Raw genomic sequence first — 25,992 nt, forward strand, 5'->3', positions numbered from 1 at the left:
AATTTGACCAGCAATTTATAAGTATTTTCGTTTGTTCATTTGTTTGTTTGTTTGTTTGTTTGTTTCTTTCAACTTAGGTGAACCCAAATGCTTTTAACGTTTTCCTCTAAACTTTTCAATACAAATGCAGCAAGCATCTGTCTTCCTCTGTACTGTGTTTTATATCTAACCTATCTCTCCCACAGGCATCAAAGCTGAACATGATGGTCATGCTGTTCCATGCAGCCCTGAAAGACAAACAAAAGAACAAACACACCCCAACGACTTACAACCTGGAGCCAAGGGAGCTCTCCAGGTTGCACGATGCCTCTATGATCCTCCCCGTAAATATAAAAGCCGCTTTCTTCAGTAACTGAAAACAATCATAACTGTCTTTCCCTGAGTCTTGTTGAATCTCTGGGGATAGAGGAAAGGCAGCGTATAGAAATGTGCACCAAAGTGTCCACAGATGGATTTGATTTACACAGTATGGTCTGCTATAACCTGTGAAGATTAGATAATGGGTTTTCTTAGATATAGTTTCTATTTCCAGCAGAAGACCTTATAACACCTTTAAGTGGTATATCTATAAATTCTGTTTATATAATGGACAACTGATCAAAACATATTCTGAAGCTACATTATAGATTTTATATGATGTCATATATAAATAGGTATAATCATAAATGTTGTCACATGTCTATGCCTATAAATGGTAATAAAATTTAGAAATCACATCTATTTTTATTTTATTGATACAGGCTAAGAGAAAATGCAGCTGTATCCACAATACAGCAATTTCAAAGCCCATGTTCTTCAGATGAGCAAGTCCATTTCAAGAGTAAAATCTAACCATAAATATTTTATAAGAAATTTTCAGTATTAAAACAAACCAGTTTATATGTTATAATTTACTAATAAAGTTGAATTTTAAACAGAAATGGAAAGAATCTGCATTATTCTTACCCCACCAATTTCTATGCATCTATGTGAGATTACTATTTTAGTGATAACAGTTTTGTTGATAATAATTTACTGGCTTTAGTCATTACTTTGTTACATAGCAACCCTATACTAGTATTATTATAAAAGAGATTATTTGCTGTCATAAATACTCACCCTCCCATTCCTATCTAAATTTTTATTAAACCTACTAATGTGAAACAAGTGTAGTTTTTAAAGATAAAGGTTTGGGGGGCGCCTGGGTGGCGCAGTCGGTTAAGCGTCCGACTTCAGCCAGGTCACGATCTCGCGGTCCGTGGGTTCGAGCCCCGCGTCGGGCTCTGGGCTGATGGCTCAGAGCCTGGAGCCTGTTTCCGATTCTGTGTCTCCCTCTCTCTCTGCCCCTCCCCCGTTCATGCTCTGTCTCTCTCTGTCCCAAAAATAAATAAAAAACGTTGAAAACATCTCTAAAAAAATAAATAAATAAATAAATAAATAAATAAATAAATAAATAAAGATAAAGGTTTGGGGATTTTTATTTTTTACTTATTTGGGGATAATGCTGTTATAATTCACAAGGGAGGTATAATTCCTCACGTGATCATGTCCGGTAATACTAATTCTATTTTCCTAACAAATTAATTTTCTGCTAATCTCAGTAAGTTATTTATCTATAAAGAAATATATCTTCTCTTTAAATGAAATACTTGGAATTACACTTCAAAAGAAGAAAAAACTAGTGATTTGCCTTGGAAATCTTTGACTCTTCAGGTAAACAAGGGTCTGGGAGACAGGCTTCACCTTTTCATTTTTATAATGTCTTTCATGGCCTAAAGAAAGCGGAAAATGATAGGTTTTATCTCCAAACATTAGATTTTCGGATTTGCATTTTGACCACTCATTTATTTTGTATCTTTTGTATGTCAATCACTGTAGTGCTGACCACAATACTTTGTGGGATGATGGAAATATGTCTGCACTGTCCAATATAGTAGCCACTAGCCACATCTGACTATTGAGAGCAGATATGTGACTACCGTGACTAAGGAAATACTTTTCTTATGTTGTCATTTTTAACTAAATTGTCACCTATAGCTAGGGTCTACTTTACTGGCTAGCAAAGCAAATCTAAGCAATAGGGATACAGCTTTGCTATGAAAAAGGCTCATAAAGCTTATTTCTCATTAGTCACAAAAATACATACAGATAAAAAATAAATGTGCAATATTACCAAAGATAATAATAACAGCACTGGAGGAGTATTGAACAGAGATGTGAATCAAGTGAGAGAGAAAGCCACATGAGAATCTTGGGGGGAAAATGTTCCAGGTGGAGATAAGCAACTTATCTTAGAGGTTACTAAGCTAATACTTCAAGGAAAAAGTAACTTAGCTTCAAAAGAAAATCATGATATTTTAACTTATCTCTATAAATGCAATTAGTAGATATAAACTAATCCACTGAGACAAATACTCCTAAAATAAAATGATCACAGCTAATACAACTTTAAATACTGCCACAAAGGCACGTCAAATATTTATGCCATTTTTGATATTTACCTTTATCAATTAAAAGCTTATTTGTCAGTATTGCTTTGTAAGGCCTACACTCTTCAAAATGTTTTGGAGAGGTCCTCACTGAATCTTAATTTCCAAAGAATCTTGGAAATTCTACTCAAAATTTCTGATTGTACAGTAGATAAAGACCTTGAGGTATACAGATATTACATAATTCCTCTCACCAGGCCCTTTGACATCCAGTCCTCTGCTTTACTGCATGATGGTGCTAAGCCTGGTATTTTTAATACAGCAAACATTAGATAAGCAGAAAGTAAGACAGAAAGTAAGACACTACTTGTGAACAAAATATCAATGTTTGTTAAGTTAATGAGCTAATGATGAATGGTAGTAGAACTAATTTTTACTTTTCCCAAATTTGAAACTCCCAGATTTCTTCATGTTAAGGTCAGTAAGACTTTAATACCTTAAATTAGGAAGAAATGTTTTATTTTGTTGTGTCCATAATTAATTTAGTATCTAGAGAAAATTGAGTAATTAATGTATCCTTTGGAGAAAGATGAACTAGCAAATTGAATAATGTAGTTTCCATGATGGAACTTTGGATTTCTACTTTGAAAATGCTGAATCCAGCACACTGGGTGGTCAGAATCAAGTAAAAAGCTGTCCATGCAAAATTAGCAATTATAGATAGGAGAAGTGCTCAAATGCATTAAATAATATAGATTTGTCAACAATTTAAAATTTTTTTAATGTTTTATTCTTGAGAGAGAGAGAGAGACAGAGCATCAGTGGGGTAGGGGCAGAGAGGGAGACACAGAACCCGAAGCAGGCTCCAGGCTCCGAGCTGTTAGCACAGAGCCCAATGTGGAGCTTGAACCCACAGACCAAGAGAACATGACCTGAGCCGAAGTCGGATGCTTAACTGACTGAGCCACCCAGGCACCCCTCAACAAAAATTTTTAAATATCATTAGTCTTACTATTTATAATTTGAAAATTTCTGTAATTTTGAATGATATATTTTAAACATAGCAGTAAACTTAATTTTTCTCTTAGAATACACATTGCTTTTTTAGTGTTCCATGTCCCTTAAGTTCTTGATTCTTCTTGGTAATATTTAAAAATGTTAAATGAAAAAAGTAAAATAAATAAAAATAAAAATGTCAAATGAAAGCTAATTTTTCATTTGACCTTCTTATAGATAAGTAGAAAATGGGGGTAACAATGTCACACTGGTAATTTCTATTTTCTATCCTACTGAAAAATACTGCGAAATGATTGTACAAGAAGTTCTCAAGGCCTTGACCTCTATTCTACTCACGTATGATCTCTTAAGACTGAGTCTCTCAAAGCAATGAAATATATTTTTGATGTTTTAACAACCACTAATACTTGGTGGATGTTATGAAAATACTCCTTTTTTTGGAAAATAATTCACTCTGAGGTTTTAATCTTTATTGCTAAGTCCTAATTCCAGAAGCAAAACAAATATATACCTAAATATACCTAGTACATACATTATATAACCACCATTATTTCTCTGACTAGAATGTAAATTCCTCAGAAAATATATGTGCCTTGAAAAATGGAAATTCCTTGACAACAGGGAGAATGTCTTGCTTATTTTATTGTCTCAGATTCTAGCACATAGCAGGTTCTAAATAAATACTTGATAAGTATTTGAATGACTTTGAAGAGTTCATCTCCACAACCTACCACTTTGTTCATGTCCTCTCCTGCTCACAATCTTGGATTGTTCTGCTGGCCAGAACTGTTTCCAATATTGTAAAAGAAAACAACATATAATTTACATGTTAGGAACATTTCCCCACCCTTCAGGTTGAAAACACTGGAAACAATGGAAACACCTGGCGAATTATTGTTGCTCCCTGTAATTTAACCCCAGATGCTACTTCAGGCACACCTCTAACCACTTGTCTACACAAGGCTCTGCCTGGTCAAACCAGCAGCACCCCCACCTAGACTGTTAATATACTTCTGCACGCTATTATTTCTCCTCTACTGGCCCTGCCTCAGGCATCTCCCAGAGCATTCTCCTTTTTATTTTTTCCTCTACTAATTGTCCTTCAAGAAACTTTATGAAAGAAAGAAAATTGAATCAAATCAGAAACAAAGCCTTCTTACTAGAATTGAACTATCTGTTTCCATGTGACCCAAAGTCACTTCTTGGATTTCTAACTTGTAAAAATTGGGGCAAACCAAATTATAATTAGAAGTACTGTTGGAAGACTTAAAAGAAATTAATATAGTTCTTATTATCTATTAAGAATATAATATATATTTTTCTTCCACTATGCAGTCCATCATTCAATCTTAATTTTACCAATGGTAAGACGTGGGGAAAAAATATCTGACTTTCCAAACCCATTTGTTGTGTGTAATGGAGAGAATAAATATTAAAGTGATATGAAAAGACTAAAAACCAAACAAATATGTGATTGCCAGCCTAAGCTTTGAGACACTTTCTTAAGTTTCAATCTCTTCTGTAAAGTTTTCCTGACCATCCCACTCATAATTACAGAACCTGTTGGTTGCAGAACCTTTTGGCTTGCATATATATTGTCTAATCTTATTATATAAAATCCATAGATTTATAAGTGCTTTTATAAAACGCTTTTAGGATCCTTGGGTTCCACACATACCCAGTGTGACTTAATGACAATAAATTAAAAGCTAGAGGGGTGGAGTTAGAAATGTATCAGAGGGGTCCTGGACTTTCTCACAAAATGGAAGGACAGCTGAATAAGCATTGGTGGCTAAACTCAGAAAAGTAGAATTAATTGTGAGTAAAGCAGATTCCCTGGGAGATGTCATTTAAAATAATATAGATATCCTATGTGAGGGATAGTCCTTTCCTTACTTTTGTGTACAAAGCTGCAACATTTGCAACCATTCAATTTAAACACTTTGGTCATTGAACTAGTTACTGCCAGAAGCATATATGACTTCCATGTGTTATAAGAAGTGTGTATGCAAAATTCTAGTATCTTTCATCAAGTAGCTAGAAGGGAAAACTGTTTAGTAGGAACCATCTTTTCTACCCAATTCTTTTTTTTTCTCCCCAATTCTGTTGTGGGTTTCTTCCTCCTATTGCTCCTTTCTCAGTCCATTTACACTCAATTTAATTTTGTAAAAACTAGGGGAGATAAACTGAAAATTTGCACGTGAAACCTAATTATAGCACAATAAATTACTACCGTGCCCACATACACCCAATGAAATTCTCATTTAGTTATAATCAAACATACATCCAGTGTCATGCCAAATTCAAGCTATGTCTAGGATAAATTCTTCAGCCTGGTGAAATAAAGATATGTGATAAATTAATCCCACACCAGAATGGTTACTGTCATCAGATCTTCCTTTTCCTTGAAGCTTTAGTTCTTGGTCAGTTATATATAAGGAATCATGCTGTGTGCCACAGGATGTTGAACACACACACACACACACACACACACACACAAAGAAAAAAGAAAGCCTCTGTCACACTTCCCTGATAACTTTATCCCTTCCATTCACACAATTCCTTTTGTGTAGTCATTTATCTATTTTTTCTCTATTTAAGTTTCATTACATCTGATATAAGTAAATGCATAAAAGCACAGTATCTCAAATCTGATCCGATGTTGAATGGACTTAAGAAGAGAATCTGAATCCCAACTATATTACTTATCTGTTAAAGTCCAAAACATGAGTGTTTTCAAAAGAAATCAGTCGTAAAAATAAGGAACCTCTCATGCAAATCTGTATTACTGTAGGTCACCTCGGATATATATTCTTAGTTCACTTCCTTATAAGTGAGAAAAGAAAAACTCTAATTACAAGTAATGATGAAAAAAAAAAAGCCTACAGTTATGTTTATAGGAGTTTCAAAAAAAAGGCTCTTTTAATTTTTTAAATTTGAAAGTCTCTTATAATCCCCATGGCAACATCCTTTTACTAGTTCTGTCCATATTTCTATAGAAGTGAAGTTAGTTTTAAATATTTCTGTTACATCAGATCTGATTCTACAAACAGGGCTATCATTAACAGTGTCAGTGATATTTAAGCTACACATACACATACAGGAATAAAAAACAATGTGACTTCCAAATTTTATACATTTAGATTATTTTGATTTTTTTCTTTCATACAAGCCAAGATGAATCTTTTTTAAAAAACTGACTGGACAGAATACTGTTAAAACAAAAAAAAAGTTGTTAAACTGAGAGGAAAACTTTGTTTTGTTTAGCAATATTATTTATCACTTTATGATGTTCACCATGTCCCATGTACTATTATAAGCCCTTTCAAATCATATTAATTTTTTGATTATTGCACTCATATAAGCATGATACAAATGTTGATACATTTAATATTTCTCTGTTTCACAAACATTGAGACACTTGCAAACTCACTGGCTCCAAATGAAAAGAGGGGACAAAGACAAAAAATTCAATATTGACCACGGAAGATGGAAATAAGCTTTGTAACTTCACTTTCCTCTCCATTATTTTTATGTACTTCATTCTTCATAGGGATGATGCATCTTCAGTGAACTATTGGCCTGTTACGGACTGTGTCTGGTCATCTCCTCATATTACCACCTGCTTACTATTTGCCCAGAGAATAAAATCATTGAAATATTGGCTCAAAAGTTACAATTGAGGAATTAAATTTACTACCAAAACCCAGGAATGATACCTTAAGATAAAAACAGATATAATTGGATAGTCTGCTGTTTTGTAATGCATATTATCATTGTTTCTCCAATATATTAATATTCCTATTTATTATTTTATTAGATTGATTATCCTTTAAACTTGAAGTTTTTTGTTCTAATTACCTCTGTAAATAATTGCAAGGAAATTGTTGGTAGTTTGTTTCTGCTCATGTAACTTCCTGAGGGAGAACTGATAGTTTTTTATGGTTCTGTAACTTTTCTGACAAAAGCGCACTGTTGGAACCACTCTGCCCGTTAGAATACACGTAGAAATAGAGTAAAAAAACTAACATGTCTCCAAAACATAATGAAGAGACACGATTGATATAAAGGAGGGAATATCTACCAAGAGCCAGTAGTAATTACAAGGGTGTGATATAGGTCAAGGAAGAGTTGCCAGTTTAAATGAAGGTGAATTCTGTGTGTGAATCTCCTAACAGGAGGTCATCAGAGCCACATCCAAATCGCTGCCAAAAAAATGCTTATAAAGATGCAGTAAGTACAGCCCCACCCAGTAAATTAATAACAAGGATTGAGGCCAATTCGATAAGCTGTGGGGGTGGGGGATGATTCATGGTCATGGGAATGTAGGAAGATGTTATTATATTTTCACAGTACTAAATCTATAAAGATAGGTAGTAAATTAGTGATTGCCTAGGGCCAAGGTTTGGGGCTGAAGGTTGGGGGGAAGAGATCAACAGTAAATAGACACAGGATCTCATTGAACTGATAAAGATGTTCTAAAAGTGAGTTATAGTGTGCACAACTTGCTAAATTCACTAAAAGTTGTGCAATTGTTCACTATAAATGGTGTCACACATTACTTAGTGTCTTTGATGCTTAAGTTTCCTCATCAGTGAAATGAGGATAAGAGTAACATTTACTTCATAGGGCTGTTTTGTGGGTTAAAAAAATCCATGAATAAAAGAATGTGTGGAATGCATTTAATGCATAATAATTACTACATATAGCAGTTCTGGTAAGAACATCAGTTCACCCAAGCTGAAGAGGAATCTTAACTGGAGGGGAATAAAGACAGAAATGCATCCTCAAGAAACGGACTGGTAAAGAATCATACTCAGGACGTGGAAGTAAGTTTGTGTTGGTTAGAATTCTCATTCAGGACATCTTACCCCTGAAAGATGAGAGAAACTACATTTATCTTTCAATTCTGGCAGAAGACTCACACACTTGAAAAGAAGGAAGAAAGGGAGGGAGGGAGGGAGGAAGGACAAGGGACAGAGAAATAGACACACAGACAGAAAGACAGACAACTATTTCACCTACTTTGAAATGTCTCTGATCAGGAATTAGAGAAAACTATAGATAGTGAAAATGTACAGTGAAAAGTCTCTCTGCATATATATATGACAAATACTATTAAAATATTATAATAAACACCTTAAAGTTTTGAACATATTTTCAAAGATGAATTCTTGGCAAATACATTTTTGACGTATGCTTATACAATGTTTCATATCATTATCATTAACATACTTTTGTCTCTTTTTCAAATCAATCCTGACTCCTGGAATGAGTGTTGGAAGATTTAAAAAAAAAAAAATCCTAGCTGAGTCACACAGGAGCTGTGTGGCCTTGAAAAAGGCTCAGACACTGAGCTTTAATTTTCTCAGAAACGAGGATAGAAACCAAATTCGTACACTTTTTGTGGGGTCCAAACACACTATTTGATGTGAAATTACTTTATAAGTTTATGTGGCTACGGGCAATAAAGAAAAACATTGTTGTTATTATTTTCTTTGTAAGAAGAAAGAAAATGTCAGGCAAAATCTAGGTTGGAAATGTGAGGGTGAACAGGAAATTACACCTGTGTTATGTCACTCCATGGGGACTGTCTGTGCACCTTATAGCAGCAAAAGGATAATGGACAAAATATAAAAAAGAAATCAAATTTAACAAATAGTGAGGACTGCATACATCAAAGAGAGTTTAAATTTAAAGCTGCCTATTTCATTCGGCTGGCTGTCTAGCTGCTTATTTGCACGTCTGCTCACAGCATCAATTATATATGTGATGAAGAACATTTTATTAATGTGATCAAAGTATTCATTCCTATGGCAAAATGTATGTTTTTAATGTGCTATCTTATTTTTCCTATTGTATGTACAAGATAAGGAAGGACAAATATTTCTAGGTTCTCTCCATTATCATAAGAGAAATTATCCCCCCAAAAGTTCATTTTCTAAAAAACTGTGCTAAGAATATTAAATTTCTTTTATTTGAAATACTTTAACTATTTTCAAAGAATTTTTAGTAGGATTTGCATAGAGAGACCAATAATTTATATGTATTTGGTTTATTACCCAGGGCCATAGGTCCCTGGCAGATTTCATAGATGGGCTTCACAGGATCTGTGGAAACTTTGAATGATTTGCAATTAAAAAAAAATATATGTGGGTATATGATTTTTTCTGGAGAGTGAGCCTACAGCTTTTAAGTGATAATCAAAGGAGTCAGAACACAAAACATTTAAGCACTACTGGTTATAAAATGAAATACTTAAAGTAACAAATATATTTGTTATATTAATAACCATTTATATGCTCGAGGCTATTGTACATTTCCGAAATGACTAAAATAAGTAATTGCTAAAAGGCACAAAATAACATGCATGCATTTAATCCATATATTTAGGAATAGTCCCTTAACTGTGCCAATTAATAGTTACTATTCATAAATGGATTAATTTCAGCATTCTTACTCTTATATGTAAGACATGAAGTAACGATGCAAAGAAAATAACACATGCTTATCAAAACCAAGGTTTACCAGGATTTGCTTTCAATGCTTTAAAAGTAGAATACCATTTTATTAAATATAGACTTATACTCAAACTGGCAAATAGGTGGATGATGACTTTTCTGGACTGTAAAAAAAATATGTATTTTAAATATCAAGTATGCTCTGTGTATAACAAAACAAAAAGTAGTTATTTTCCCCATTGTATAGGAAACATACCTTTTTCTATCTTCCAAGTATAGTGAGGAAAAAGTAATGAAAATAAAGTCACCTTAGCATACATCTTGCTATCTAACAAGATTAACTGAAATTTTATTTGAAAAAATATATGTAAATTATAATTGCTAATATGCATTAATAAAAACAACAACTCTGTCATCAGGTGTCTTCCGTAATTCATTTTGCCATAAAGTATTTGAGTTCCTACTATAAACCAGGAATTCTGCCAGAATTCTTTTGAATTTGCAGCATATTATTAAATCCCATTTGGCATACAAAACTCTGCTTTACCCCCTTCACCCACCCACCCCCCCAAAAAAAAAACCTAGTCACCTTAGAAATGAAGGCTGTAAGTACAGCATGCAAAACACATCAAATTATGCGTAAAGAAGACGCTTGGCAAAAATACACGCCATAATAAAGGCGATCAGTAGATATTTAGTCGATAAACTATAGAATCACCCTTTTTCTTCTGACATATATTTTAAAGTAACCAAAAAAAGAAAGTTAAAAGAACAATTCATTTACACTGGAGAATTCTGAATTTTTTAATATATTCATACGAGTAAATGGTTACTTGTACACTTTCAAAGATTCAGTAGGTGCTTTACTAAAGCTTTACTAGAGGAAATATATTTAAATATCAAAAGCAACTATATAAAAATAATGACCTCAGCCTATGATGCTTAGGCTAATAAAAATATTAATAATAATTTCAAAGGTTCTATTCAAAAATTTAAAACTGAAAGCTGATATGTTATTTCAAAGAATATCAAAAGCAATTGCTGGCATTAAAATATGTATTAAAATTTGATTGTATAGTAGATAGGTAGCTCATTACATTTAATAAATAACAATAATTAGGTTTTACAATATAAAAGAATTAATGTCCCAATCATTCTCAATCTACCTAAAAATACATATATTCTTATATATATACACACAAATTATCTATATAAAAATATATGAACATATACCCATATACATCTCTAAGATTAAGCACTTTATTTCTAGTCATCAAATACTTAAAAATATAGACTACATTAGCTGGTGTTGTCTATCAGAACATATTGGTGTCAGGCATAATATTCATCCTTTTCCACTACTGATTCTTGTTTAAAAATCACTTGCATCTTATAAAATATGACTAATATTTTTTATTTAACCCTCCAGGTTAATGTCAGAATGCATGTTTCAGGTGCAATTAAGTGGTGAAAGTGGTTTGGATAATGTGCTATATTCTTGTGTTTTAATATGTTTCAGCCCAGGTCATGATCTCACGGTTCATGAGTTTGAGCTGCATAGGGCTCTGTGCTGACAGTGGAGAGCCTGTTTGGGATTCTCTCTCTCTCCCTCTATCTGTTCCTTATCTGCTCTCATGCACATGCTCTCTCTCTCTTTCTGTCTCTCAAAAAAACAAAAACAAAAAACAAAAGCAAAAAACAGAACTAATCCAACGGGGGAATGCATATTTGGGATCGCTCCACTTCTCCAATAGAAAAAGCACCCTGTTATCCCTGGCTGTGTAATATTTAAGATACCAACAAGCCGCTTGCCCAGCTCCTATTTGTCCTCACATCTAACTACGTCAGTATTCAAAATATTTTTCGTCATATGAATGGAAGGTAAAGAAGTCTTCTGTTTTATGTGTAGCATCAGAATGTCAGCGCAGGCGAAAATATTTTCATTCAACAACATTTGATGATTGGATTTGACCAATTTACTCTTTTTAAGGGGAAAAATCTGCAAAAACAAAATCAGCAAATAGGGCAGATGGGCTAAATCTCTCTGGGCTAACATATAAATTCAAGGGCAACAGCAATCTTATAATATGCATTCCATATTTATGATTAGTAAGTTTTCATCTCTGCTATTTCAAATGGAATCCTTTCACATGAAAAATGCCGGGAACTTTTAAAGGACATCCATGGTTTTTTTGTTTCTCTTTAACAAGTATATGGATAAAATAATCAATATGCAGCTGGGAAAGTGGTTATGAAAATTTAACTCAACTCCCCGCTTCTTATTGTAGGAAATCTAAACATGAAACACACATTTATCCTCATCCAGCGTGTAGGGGTACATGTGTTTCATGTGGAAATGGCCAACTGGTTGTGCCCCAGCAGGCTTCAAGGGTGATTTGAACTACCGTGGCAAACTCACATAAGAAACCTGAATTTTCTTAGCAAAATAAGTGAGTCTATCCCTCAGTGAGCTAACCCAAACCAAATATGGACATTTACATTTACTGTACTTGGGAGTCTAGCCTTATCTTTTTAGTGGGATGTCAAAGGTAACTCGCCAAACTTTCACTCTCAAATCTCTACTTAACTTCTGTCACTAGAGCATTAACAAGTTTGATTAACAGATCTCATATATTTTCTCCACATTACCTCCATGTAACTGCTTCTCCTCATTCTAGAGCACTCAAAGTCCAAACTCTTTGACATCCCAATGCTGCAAACTGGACGTAACGAGTTACTAGAAATTTGAGGGGGAAGCACATTTGGTGTCTTTTAGCCAAGGTTCCACAGGTGTTAGCAATTCACCACTTAGGAGAACAGCCTCCCGATTAAACAGGGGCTAACTATTCACCACACCAATGTTGTAACTCATCGTTTGGTCAATAAGGTTAAGTTCAGGGAACCCTTATTAGAAAACCAGAGAACAATTTCAAAAAATGTTCACAAACAAATTCAACACAAAATCCCAACATTGTACAAAACAATTTCTGAAACTTTATTGTGAATTTTAAGATACATTTAGTAAAGTATGTTTTCCTTAATATAATTAATTAAAATAAATTGGAAAGAAATGCACATACTACTTTTTTAAAGCAAGGATAAGTACAGACTTTTGAAGTCACAATATATACAATTATATGAGTGCAATAAGCTTCCAAATACATTAGGTATATATCTGTTTAAATAAATAGTAAAATACTTGATTTGACATATGTGAGAGTCATACTGATTACACCAAAAATGTTTTACAAAATATAGCCAAAAATGGAATGTTACACATTTGATATACAACTTTTTAAAATACGTTATATATTCATTACTTAATTCAAATTATAGTGTACAAAAGTCCATTTTAATGAGGACAGTTTTGTGTTTTAACACTGTTCAGCAAATATAGATATTAAGATGCATCCCTATACATGTTACTAAAGCCCCATCAACTGAAATCACTAGCACAGGGAGGAAAAAAAATTCTACCAATTATTAATAGTAATAATTTTTATTGATAAATTACTAATGTAACACACTGCGACATTATTTTGGTTATTTTAAGTCTTCTAAAATATATTACCTAATACTTGAGGCAAATTGTTTTTGTGTATATAGAAACTTAATTTGAAACCAAAATAGAAAGATATTGCTACATTGAACTTATCTACTCTGTAATATATTTCTTTTAAATAATACCTTCAGTTACCAGTTTTCAGTTGGGAAAATTTTCCCTATAATTCTTTAATAATAATGCTTTGTGTAGTGCCTTACTATGAATCTCAAGAACTCATTTCACAAAGTAGCAATAGAATATACTGTATTGTGAATGGTACCTATAGAATATTGGTATTATAGGAAAATGTCATTTTAAGTGTTTACATCTATAATTATTCATACATTGTAGTACAATAAGGGAAATTATTTTCAGCCATATTTCATTATTTGTAGCATATAGTTACACGTGACAATTTATTTGGAGTATATAAAAATGTGGCTATTTTGCAGAAGTAAAACAACATAATTACCAGGGTTTTTTTTAATTGGAAACAAATGTTTTATTTTCCCTAAGGTTCTTTTAATAATAAAAGAATGGAAAAGGAATCAAACATATCCACCTGCCTTAGAGTGGTGAAGTGGGAAGATGGACAACTCAATGGTCATTCTCTAAAAATTACTTAGGCAATAATGATTGAAAAGATGCATTTTGCATTTACATAATGAACAATGTGCTTATCTGACTATGTCTACAAAAACTGCCTGGTAATATCAGAACACAATTATAGAATGACTAGGAGCACATTATCAGTTTTTTTCTTTTTTTACACTTGAACTACAAAAGCAATATAAGGAAACCTATTGTATGTGAACTAAACTTGCATTATTATATTTTTAGAATATTAGGATATCAACATATCTAAAAACAAGCAAGACAAGTTAAATTCTTCTAAACCTCCCCAGTACCAATTGCCTACTGTTTTATTGGAGCAGCACCACATGTCAAGCACCCAGTCAATCTCTATAACTCACCAAGTTGCCTTTTATTGGTCAGAATGAAAAGCATATACATTTTCTGCAAGAAGTCAGTTGATATTAGGGAGCCGGGTAGAGGAAACACACAAATGCAGATTTATCTACTTTTAGGCCATAAACCTCTAAAACATGAGCTCTGCCTTACTAACTATGGCACCTTATTTTTTTCCATCAGAGCTATTAACATTGTTTGTATGTTAGAAAGAAATATACTGGTTTATGATGGGGGGATTCCTTCTGTCCATATTTGCATTAGGGGTTGTGTGTGTGAGTGTGCTGGTATGTTTTCAGGTTAACACAAGATTAAATATAATTCAAGTAACATGTGATTGCCAAAGAGTAATTTTATTTCTTGCCCTGTAAAAAGAACAGGGGTTAATTAAGCAAATTGCTATGTCTTCTCAACACTTTGCACTTTAAGAGCTGGACGGTAGCATAGCAATGATTTGTTTAACTACATTCACACTAAGAGAAGACATTTCCAGTCTCTTGGCCACTCTCTCAGAATGTTAGAAACTAAATAATTCCTTAATTCTTTCTTAATTTTTTGAAGTTAAATAAACATAAATAAGGGCTCATAGGCTCCAAATATCCCTAAATTAGGTAACAAATTTATTGAAAGTTTAAAGACAGTCATCTCATTTATCTATATCTGGAACTCCATTACTATGGTCCATAGACTATATTTCTACTTTAATGCCACCCTGTATATCAAAAACTCACCCATAATCACCTCAAATGTCATATGATTATCAAATTTGGGACTTATTTTTTATAAATGATCTTATATTCAGCATATTTCTGATCCTTCTGGCTTTAATAATTATCATTATAAGACTTAATTTTTAAAAGCTTTAAAAAAATACTGTGAATTGCTAGAGTCCATTGCCTGATCTATAAGTGGTACCAAATAAGTTATTTTCATGTTGCTATAGTTCACTTCTGTCAATCCATGCACAGCATTCATATACATTTTGTGGTTTAAAAAAATCAAATGCATGCAATAGAGATATCTACTGAGAAGATATCTCCAATTAGGAATTGGTGTCCATTTGCTTTTTCTACCACATCACTGAAGAAAAACCACTACAGAACTTTTACTCTACTACTGTAATGTTGTCCAGTTCCATTAATCCTCTCCAAAGAATCACACTCAAAAATCTACAGATTAGCACTCCCATCAGAAATCTATGTAAAAATATATTCAAGAGCTTGCCAAATCAAAACAGTAATTTTATTAAGACACACAATCGATTTGCAATAAAAACAACTGAAAAGTTCTCAGATAACTTGAAAAAACACACAGCCTTAGCAGAAGGCATTTAATGCTTGAACAACACGGTGGTTAGGGACACGGTCAAAAATCTGTGCATAACTTTTGACTCCCCCAAATCTTAATAGCCTACTGTTTCCTGGAAGCCCTACTGAAAATGTAAACAGTTGATTAACACGTATGTTGTCTATGTATTATATACCATATTATTACAATACGGGCTACAGAAAAGAAAGTGTTAAGAAAATAATAAGAGGAAAGAAGTTTACTGTACTGTATCTGGTAAAAAAAAAAATCCACATGTAAGTGGATCTGAGCCAGTTCAAACCCATGTTGTTCAAGGGTCAACAGTATATTGCCATAATTCTACCACTATCATAGATAAGTTTGTAGCTGAAAAAAGAGCTGAAGGAAGCCTTCAATAGATTATAGTCAAAATATTTTTATTAAAACTTTTGGTAAGGTATGGAAAAATCTCTTCACTTCAGACAATTTATACAGCAATATGTATATGGGTATATAGATGCATATAATCATTGTATCTAGTTTTCTTATTACGGTCAGGCTAAGCATACCTTTCCAGTGAATATTTTTAAGAGATAAAAGTGGTTGTAATTAAAAGGACAAAAGCATACAATACATAGACTATCAGGCCTCTTTGTTGAATCAATTCTTGATACTTGTGAAAAATTATTTGATGAGCAAAAACGCATCAGCTTAAGTTACATAACTGTTTTCTACTTTTCTTTTTATTCGTTTTCTTGAAATTCTGAATGTGCAAAGGCTAGGAGTTGGTGTCCATGTGCCTTTTCTACTACCTCCCTGCAGAAAAACCACTACAGAACTTTTATCCCACTACTATAATGTTGTCCAGTTCCATTATTCCTCTCATGTCCTTCCTCAACTTCCAAGAGTTGATGTATATTAATACATAATTATGGAGGCAGAAAACAAAGTACATGCTGGAGAGCCTCTGCTCTCCTTAAGGCAGAAATTTCCGATAGTAAGACTATTAAATTTGGCTCTTGTAATGTCCATTTGGATGGAGCTTCTGATTCACAATCATAACCAATAGGCATAATGTTACTACAAATTATCACCAACACCGAGAATGTCAATGCAAAATTAATTTAGTTTCTCACAAGGCCTTGTCTGTTTAGTTTCTAAATACAGAAGAACTCCAGCCATATTTTAAGTCTTCTAGAAAGCTAACGCAACACATTATGTTAAACCACTATATTCATGTCTGCACGCCAGGATTATAGTTTCCAAACCCCATCTTGGAACTTTATCATAAGACTGTAACCTATTGTAAAACCAAAACAGTCTGGCAGTCTTCTACCAAAACCTGATAAATAGAGATGACTAAAAGTGTTTGCTTTTATGTTTGGTCTCATTGAACATGAGTTACATCAAAAAACTGTAATTTAAAAAAAAAAAGATTACTTCTCTAAAAGTGACTCTTTAAACAGACATACAAAAATCATTCCTCACAGCCCTACCACAAATTGATTTCTATCCTTACATGTTATTGAGTTCAAAGTAACCTGCCTGTATGCCTTTGAGTTCACATCTGAGAATTATGTTTTTCCAATATCTCACCTTAATAATTTAAAGAAATCTTGCCACTCTAGTTCACTGAAATATTAACAGATAAACTTAAGTTTCTTACACCAATGGTTGATCTAAAAGTATGCCCCTACCAGCTTCTTGTTTTCTAATTAGCAACATGGAATCTTCGGTCAACATGTTCAATTCTGCTCTTTAATTAGAGTAATTGAAAATTTTCTGCCAGTTAAAGCTTATTAGTAAGGGTCATCAAGAAAAACCTGCTGCCCCCAAATCATACTAAACCTTAAATAATAACTGAGGCCACAAAATCATAATGTAAGTGATGCAAGTTTCAAAACTATAGGGTTTTAAAAGGATAAGTCAATCTGCTTGTCTCATATCAAACTTTTTCAAAGAGCTAATTTTTGTATTCTTTGGGAATGTGACAGTATTTATGTTCTAAATAAAAATAGCATTCATGAAAGCTACTCAATGATCCACATGCACTGGACACAATGGACAGAAAGTTTAGCAGGTTGTACCCAGAATCGATTTCCTTTGCCAAATGGAATAAGGGAAGCTGTGTATGCCTAACACCTCAGTATTTCATTTTAACCTTCAAATGTACCTCAGAACTGCAACTTCCTTAGAAGTTTTATCATAATGCATCCTTTATAAGAATCAATGATAAAGAAATTCTATTTGACTATAGGGCTGAAATCATTCTCCCCAGTTCTCAGACTTCAGAGGGATCTTAAAAGTCCAATAGGAGGTTGACAAGTGTTTACCATCTATTGTTAGAGTTGTAAGCAAGGAGGTATTAAGCCAGTAATGAAATATGGTGTATTTATCAAACTATATAAAATTAATGGATAATTTTGGGGGTTGTGGGTGATAAATCTGAAAAACCTAAGCAAGAAAATGGTTAAAATTGAATAAACAATAACTTATATGCATGTTTCTAAATAGACTCGAGGATGTGTTCCCTCAGTACATTAGAAATAGGTTGGGAGAAGGCCCGTGCTGATGTTAGCTGGCTCCTTTGTGCAGAGGTGGACGGTGGTTGATATTTCTGACCCATGCAGAAACAGGGGCTGGAATAAAATTTTTTGTTTAAGTCAGAAAGCATCATTCTAATCTATGGGGAGAAGAAAGATCTTTTTGTTATCATTATGGTTTGACCTCCCCCTCTTCTCCATGCCTTCTTATCAGATATGAGTAGTTTAAAAAGAGGATAATCAAAAAACTCTTGTTCTATTTTGAGCTTAGCAGAATGTTTTAAATTCATTGCTAAAATCCACTGTTTGTGAAAAGCATTCAGAATCCTACTGCCTAAAAGATACAAATGCTCTTCCTACTCTTCCTACCTACTGCCTGTGAAGGTTCACTGCAACCTGGAAAGAAGTGCACAAGCCCCAGGTACAGTTGCATCACCGTGCCATGTGCTCAACGGCAAAATGCGTATGTGAAAGGAATTAAAAACAAAACACAGTAGACTTTATCCTTTTTTGCCTTCATACAAAGAATTTATTTTTGGCACAACTGACTCTTGGTGATGCACCACAATTTCATCTTTTTAACTTAAAGTGCAATCAAGAGGCAGTATTGCCTAGCAACTACGAGCAAAGCCTCTGGTAGAACACTGGGAGGGTTCAAGTCCTGGACTACTCTTCACTTACAGGAACTGTGACCTTAAGCAAATCATTTAACTTCATCTCAGCTATAAAAGAGATATTAATAATAGTACCTGACTCACAAGGTCACTGTTCCTATTTAAGTAGTTAATACATGTAAAGTGTTGAGAAGAATGCCAGGCACACAGTGAATTCTCAAGTAAATGTTGGCTATTATCATTGTTTGGTGTTGGAAATCTAGTTTCAAAGCACTGTAAACTACGTTTTAGAAACAAAGGGATAATGGTGCCAAAGTGAATATTGTGATCTCTTTCAGAGCCCCAAATGCCCCCCATTTCTCCTGTGAAACTGCTTGCTATTTCACTGAAATTACTGTGGTTTATTTTGACCAGTTACTTTCATATACGCTTAAAGCATGTTTATATTTTTTTAGTAATAAAGCAATAACTAGTCATGTTAAAGTACTCAATAATTAGTTTCAACCTCAATAACATACTATTAGGATTAAGGAGTTCATTCTTCTTCTTAATGTTAGCTTTTCCTCGATACAGGTTGCTCCAGCTCTATTATGGTTATCTCATGTTGCTTTTGTCCAAATTCCTAATGAATTTCTTTTCCAGGCAAAACATTGGAGGGCACAGTCTACACAAATTCATTAATATACAAGCATTCAATTCCAAATCAGATGCCAACACACCATTCTCTTTGTACTTTAGAATAGAGGACTGATCTGATTAATCATATAGCTGTGATTCACTGTATTGTCCACAGAATGGCTCACACTGACAACGCTCCCTAAACTCACAGGATTTTAAGACTTAGCCTGTCCAGCTTCTCACCTTGCCAGTGACTGTTTACATCTCATTCCATCAATTACTGCTCAAAATAGCTAAGACGCCTCTTAGGCAAAAATCATAGAGTACTCATTTGACACTAATCTATGTAGTTTTTTGTTTTGTTTTATATTACTTTTAGATTCTTCATAATTTGTTGCTGCCTGCATTAGTAACATTAAGTAGTTTGGGGGTTTTATTTTAAATAACTTCCTTATATCCATGGACCTTATATCCATGGAAGGAATATTTTTAAAATATCAGGTCCATATAGCCATATGGTTAAGAAAGGCATCTCTCTTGCTGCACATTCAAGATGTGAGCAGTGGGATAAGGTTGCCTAATACGAAAAACAAAAACAAACGTGTCTTGTGGCCACTATGTGGCATTCCTAGAACTGTACTTCCTCCATCTTTGTCAACTCCTAAACCCATCCACCTACAGTGTAAAATTGTTTGTTTGTTTTTGGTAGTACCTCCACCAAAATCCTGATAGAATTGCTCTTTCCTGAAGTTTTCATAATTTGACAGAGCACAGTGCAGTAAGTCATGATAAATGTAAGCAAATGGTTCAGAAATCACTGAGGTAGTAGATATAAAAATAAGCACTCCTGGGCTACTGTCCAGGTTTCAGAACCATCCTGAAAGGCCCTGTTTCTGCATTGTTCTGGAGAGAATATGGTAGGCTGCTCTGTTGTGGCAAAACATAGCTCCAATTTATGTACCTGTAAGCAAATAGCACTTGCTGTTTGACATTCAGGTGGCATATTTGGGGGCTATTTCAGCTAATTTGCAATTCAGTCCTTTTAATCCCAAACTTGATTTTCCTTCAGCAGATTGACAGTTCTGATTATTTACATTATTTCTTCAGTTTAACTCTATTTTGTCTTTGAATGAACAGGCTGCCAATGAAAACAACAAGCATTAATTAGCTTTTCTAAGACACATCCTGATAATAAACACCAGCAATCCAAATGACCAGTTTGACTTTTCAAAAATTATATTTACACATTATCCCAAAACTATGTGTCTCCAATATTCACAATAGTTAAAGTACTAAATTCATCTTCATGCTTTACTACAGAAAAAAAAAACAGAGTAATATTACTGACAAAAATAGGGTAGCTACGTACTATTTCAAGTGGATAATTTCCTAATCAAATTATAAACACCAATAATCTGCTTCAGATTTTAGAGTCCTTCTGTTTTGTGATTTTTTTATTTAGGAGGAAAAAGTTAATTTTCTAGTTCAGAAGGGAAAAATTAATCAGGCAGAGACAAAGAAGATAAAGGCAGTGCTCTGTTATCAACACTAAGGCAAGAGAGTGACAACAGATCATACAATGGGGATATTGCAAATTGTTCATTGTCAGGAGAGACTGAACCACAGGGTTTATTTTGTAATTGTTTTTCATGAGTCAATGTCAACATTGATTTGCACTGTTTGAACATGTATCAAATGATAAAAAGAAATAGGCCAGACAGATGTTGGGTAGTATGAGTAAGTCTGCCAAAAAGGATGACTAAGTTATTAATTAAAGACATAGTTCAATTTTTAATAAAAATGAAAAAAAAAGGCTGAATCCAATGATCTAATTTTCAGATGAGAAAATCTAATTCTTAAGATGTTAAGTGAAACTTCAGCCAAGTATAAGTGGTTTTGGATAGATAGGACTATTGCCAAAAATTAGTAAGAAATACCAAAGTTTTGAAAATTGGAAAATCTGTTTATTTTAATAACCCCTACTGGTTCATTTTCTTTGGTAAAGCAATGCATAGTCACTTCCAAAAATCATAATAAGAAATTAAAACTGGGTAAAAACACCAAGTCAACAATCACTGTAATGATGAGATTGACACATTTCTAATTGTGTATGGAAATTACTTACTGCCAACAGAGTAACACTCATGTGATTTCCACACCAACCTTTGTTTAAATGTATCTGTTATCCTAAGCTTAATCTATCCTGTTTCTTGGTTTGAAATTAGCTTACCTAACTGTCCATATTTTCACACTGAAAATGGATTACATTAGTTATATGGTGGGTCATAGCAATACATTTATTATTTCCCCCCAAATTGCTTATATTTTAATCAGTATATTTAAGTGCCATTACACATTTTATTTCTAAGGTATATCATATTTTACCAGGTTTCAATTTTGTAGCTCATTTACATTATCATAATTACTTAGAGATAGTTGCCTAAGTATCCACAGAACAGTTGGAAAGATCTTTCTGGAGTTAGGCACCAGCTTGATGGTTATCACTGAAGCCTAACTGCAATTAAAATAGTACATTTGCTGGAAGTAAAAATTTATCTTAAAAAATGTCTGCACAAAAAAGTGCAGGTGAGGCATTAAGTGCATTATTTTTCAAAAAAAACCACCATAGCATTTAAATGCTATGTTAAAATTTCAAAATGACCTGCTCATATAAACATCATCCATATGCAAATTAGTTTGAGAAATGATTACAGTTAAAAATAACATAGTCTGTCTTGCCTGAAATGTAAAGCTCAATTATGACATTTTCCTCTGTGATTAAAGGAAACCAAATTTTTAGGATATGAATGTTTCTCAATTTAAGAAATAATATATATATATATATATATACACATATATATGTATATATATATACACATATATATGTGTATATATATATACATATATATGTGTATATATATGTGTATATATATACATATATATATGTATATATATGTATATATGTATATGTGTATATATATGTGTATATATATACATATATATGTGTATATATATACATATATATATGTATATATGTATATATATGTATGTATGTATATATATATAATAAAGGTCTCTAGTTTTTAGTATTTTATTGCATCGATTCCTTGAAATATTGTGATAAATATTCATAAAGAAAATGGACTTGCCCAAATCATAACCATCTGGAGGTAAAAACCAATTAAACCAAACATTTATTCTGGCCAGAGTTTAACATCTCTGTTCCACTTATGCTTATGTCTTTTCAAAGGGTGAAGGTTGAAACACTGCTTTGCAGAATATCATGATTCAAAATACCCTTTTCTAAATGGATCCCTGTGTAAGTGGATCTCCATCTGTAGAGAACACTGTCTTCTTCAACTAAGGTTATTACTCAACATTATCAATGTATGCCATGTTTTTAAAGTGATTTTTAATATGGCAAATATGCTAATCTCAGAGTTACAGAAATGAAGTTTTCTTGCGACTATATTTTATTAACACCTTTGCCTGTGGAAGAAGTGTGATTTTAAGGATGAAAAAGTGTATTTCCCTCTAAATTAACCAAAGGATAAATTTAAATGTGGCATTCTTATAATTGAAGTAATAGATCTTAGAATTTTATTACCCTACTGAAAGATCAAGTCTCCAGCACTAGTTTAAAAAAAAAAGGCTTTAAAAAATATATTTCAGGGAAATGATGACATCAATTTAAAACAGAGAGAACTCATATTTTAAGTAAGGGAATTCCAAGAAAAAAAGTATTGTGTTTAAAACCCACTGGAATCTTTTAAGGCAAATAAAATATCTTATTTTCTTAAAACTTCCCACTGTCAAACACTGTTTCAGGACCACTGAAGTTACACAATAGATGTCTGTTGAATAAAAGAATTAACAAAAAAATATAGATTAATTTTTGTATATATCAGTAGATGTCTTTGGCAAGAAAAATCATAGTTATGTATTTTTAAGATAAAAAATATTCTTAAAAAAGCATACATTTAAAACTATAGGATATTAATTCTGGAATACATTTTAGTATCCCTTAAGGAAAATATAATATGGTTTAATAGTCCAGTGATAAGGCTGGATATTGTCTGGTTGTCAGGCTTATACCCAAGTAGGGGTTCCAGGCAGAAAAAATCCTTCACATTGCTAGATAAGAAAATCAAGTGGACCCTGTTTACATAAGGAGAGATGTGAGAATTGCAGTACAAGAAATATAATTTTCTTCATAGAATAAGTGTTTGGTCATTATCTGAACTGAAACTCATATATACTTCCAGGGGTGTACAATCACCTCTCTATTCTAAGAGTTAATAAAGGTTTATCAATGAGATGGACAACACATAATGGTGGCCATCTTAACTTACATTTAGCCATGTTTAGTATACATTTATATGTGCTTGATGCCATGAGAAAACTAAATTTTTTTTTTAACAAAAGCAATGAATCTAAATCCTTGAAGCCTGATTCTTGCCATTTACCTTCATTTTACCTGATTATCTCCATGTTTGTCCTTATGGTGACATTAAGTAAAATTTACTGAACATCTGTAATGCCATGCTATAATCCTTACAACTCCATGACGTTTGATACTCAAGGTAATATTCATACTATATCCCCGCTCTGTTCACTATCTTAGTATATTACATCTTAGTATAAAACAAGCAGTAGTCTAAAGGAAATCACACTAGTGTGTCATGTTATATCTGTTTGATTCAATTTTTCCAAGCACAAGGAATAAGTTTTCATATTGTTCTTGTTCTAAAGTCCTTTTTTCTTACTTAGCCACTGTCTATATATAAAATTAGAACTAAACTAAAAGGCCAATACAAAAATAACTTTATCACACTGAGAAAGTAGTAAAGGTCAGTCAAGAAGTGAAAAATTTAATTTCTACAATCCTAGTTACATTGAGGCCTACTAAAAATTGGCTATATCTACTTATTTAGTTGATCAAGTTAATTGAATTAGTAACAAATCCCCACTACATTCTGCTCCAAATCCAAATCAATAACTTTGTCTTGATGATTTCAGCTAAGCTACCATAAGGCAATGATTTTGACCTCTGGTATATTAAGAAAAGGTATTTTTTCAGATACTATCATATTGTGTTATATTTTTATTTGTTGGGTCTCATTTATGTTATTATGTCACCCATATACTCAAATGTTATAAACTTGCATATTCAAACATTAAAAACTCATTTATAAGTGAATATGGTATTTTAAAATAAGAAAGAAAAAAAACTATTGGTTATTATGCTTCTGGCTTACATTTGATGAATCCCAGAAATATGATCCATATACTCCAAGGCATTTTAACTAGTTTGATTACACCATGGATGTCACTACTTCAACGGAGATGCTTTCTAGTCTATGGAATAATTGGAAGCAAAACCCAGCAGGTTTCAAATGGTTCCAGCTGTGTTAAGTACTGACTGTGAAACAGATTCTCTCTCTTATATGTTGTTTTGTAATAGAAGTGATGTATAAGGTGAAAATCCCCAGACGGGTGGAGTTCCTATGGGTAATCAACAGGGAAGTGAATTAATAACAAACGCTAAAAGCAGAATAATTTTAAATACAACATGTGAATGAAAATGGCGAAATACTCAAAATGAAAGATAAAGCAATTAATAAATGTGGCACAATAGGGACTAAGTTCAAAAGAAAACATAGGATCCTGTCTGTACTATTCAGATGCTGTTACAAGACCAACTTTTCAGAAATCCTAAATATCCAAAAAAAAAAAAAAATTAACCAAAAGCAGATTAACAGCTGACATGCTTATTAAAAAGACATAAAACTCATATTCCAAAAAAGCACCAAGAACAAAACTAAGAGGACACACATTAAGTGCAATCTTCACCTCTGTCAATGGCAAACTGGTATCCTTGAAGACAAAAGAGAGAAAAGCAGGTAGTTTTGTTTTTTGGGGTTTTTTGAAGTATCTGCCTACCATGGAACAGACGTTGACAGGGATCCATGTACCCGTTCACTTAATCTCATGATAATCTTATGGATTAGGCATGATTACACTCATTTTACAGACAAGGAAAGAAAGAACTGGTACATTTAAATGATGTGCCCAATATCACAGTTTCTAAGTAGCATTTCATGGAGTTATTTTTCCTACGCCAAATATCAAATTACTTCTTGGGTCTCAGTTTTTTTCATCTAGAAAAAGAATTAAATAGGCCAAATAGTCTCAAAGGCCCATTTGAGTCTTGAGAAACTATCCTGTGAGTTCTTTTAGACACCAAATTTATCTTTCCAAAATTAATATAGTAGCTAGACACTGCTCTAGTCACTATTCAATTATTATTTTGCTTCTTTTTATAGAATTCATACGTGATTCTAGGGTGATGTCTAGATGACTCAAAAATCTATTAAGGGAACATTCACGTGACAACTTTTTTCCCTCTAAAACACCTGTCCCTATCAAGCAGATAACAAAGTAAATCTATTGATCATTATGTTTAGAGGTAATGACTCAATCTAAGTATTGAAAGGTATAAGTACAAATTTTTGATAAGGAGGCAAAGGA

The 25,992-nt window shown here is 33.0% G+C and overlaps 1 protein-coding gene and 1 long non-coding RNA gene across 14 annotated transcripts in view; one reads left to right on the forward strand and one right to left on the reverse strand.

The window, feature by feature from the left end:
- Positions 1-882, forward strand: part of LOC109498345 — a 127,577-nt gene extending 126,695 nt beyond the window's left edge. The window contains exons 3-4 of one of the 2 annotated variants that reach the window (XR_002741391.2): positions 186-295; positions 741-882. This is a non-coding gene — a long non-coding RNA (uncharacterized LOC109498345). Of the gene's footprint in view, positions 1-185; positions 374-740 lie in introns of those variants that run through there. The other variant, XR_002155126.3, reaches the window with a different exon arrangement.
- Positions 1-25,992, reverse strand: part of PCDH9 (protocadherin 9) — a 918,758-nt gene that overhangs the window by 877,146 nt on the left and 15,620 nt on the right. The window contains exon 3 of one of the 12 annotated variants that reach the window (XM_019827798.3): positions 23,829-24,966. The exons of the other annotated variants lie outside the window; for them this stretch is intronic. Within the exon in view, the coding sequence (XP_019683357.2) occupies positions 24,820-24,966 (147 nt within the window). The 3' untranslated portion in view covers positions 23,829-24,819. Of the gene's footprint in view, positions 1-23,828; positions 24,967-25,992 lie in introns of those variants that run through there. 12 annotated transcript variants of the gene reach the window in all.

The sequence above is a fragment of the Felis catus genome, chromosome A1 (genome assembly GCF_018350175.1).
Source record: "Felis catus isolate Fca126 chromosome A1, F.catus_Fca126_mat1.0, whole genome shotgun sequence".
In the NCBI taxonomy this organism is placed as follows: Eukaryota; Metazoa; Chordata; class Mammalia; order Carnivora; family Felidae; genus Felis; species Felis catus.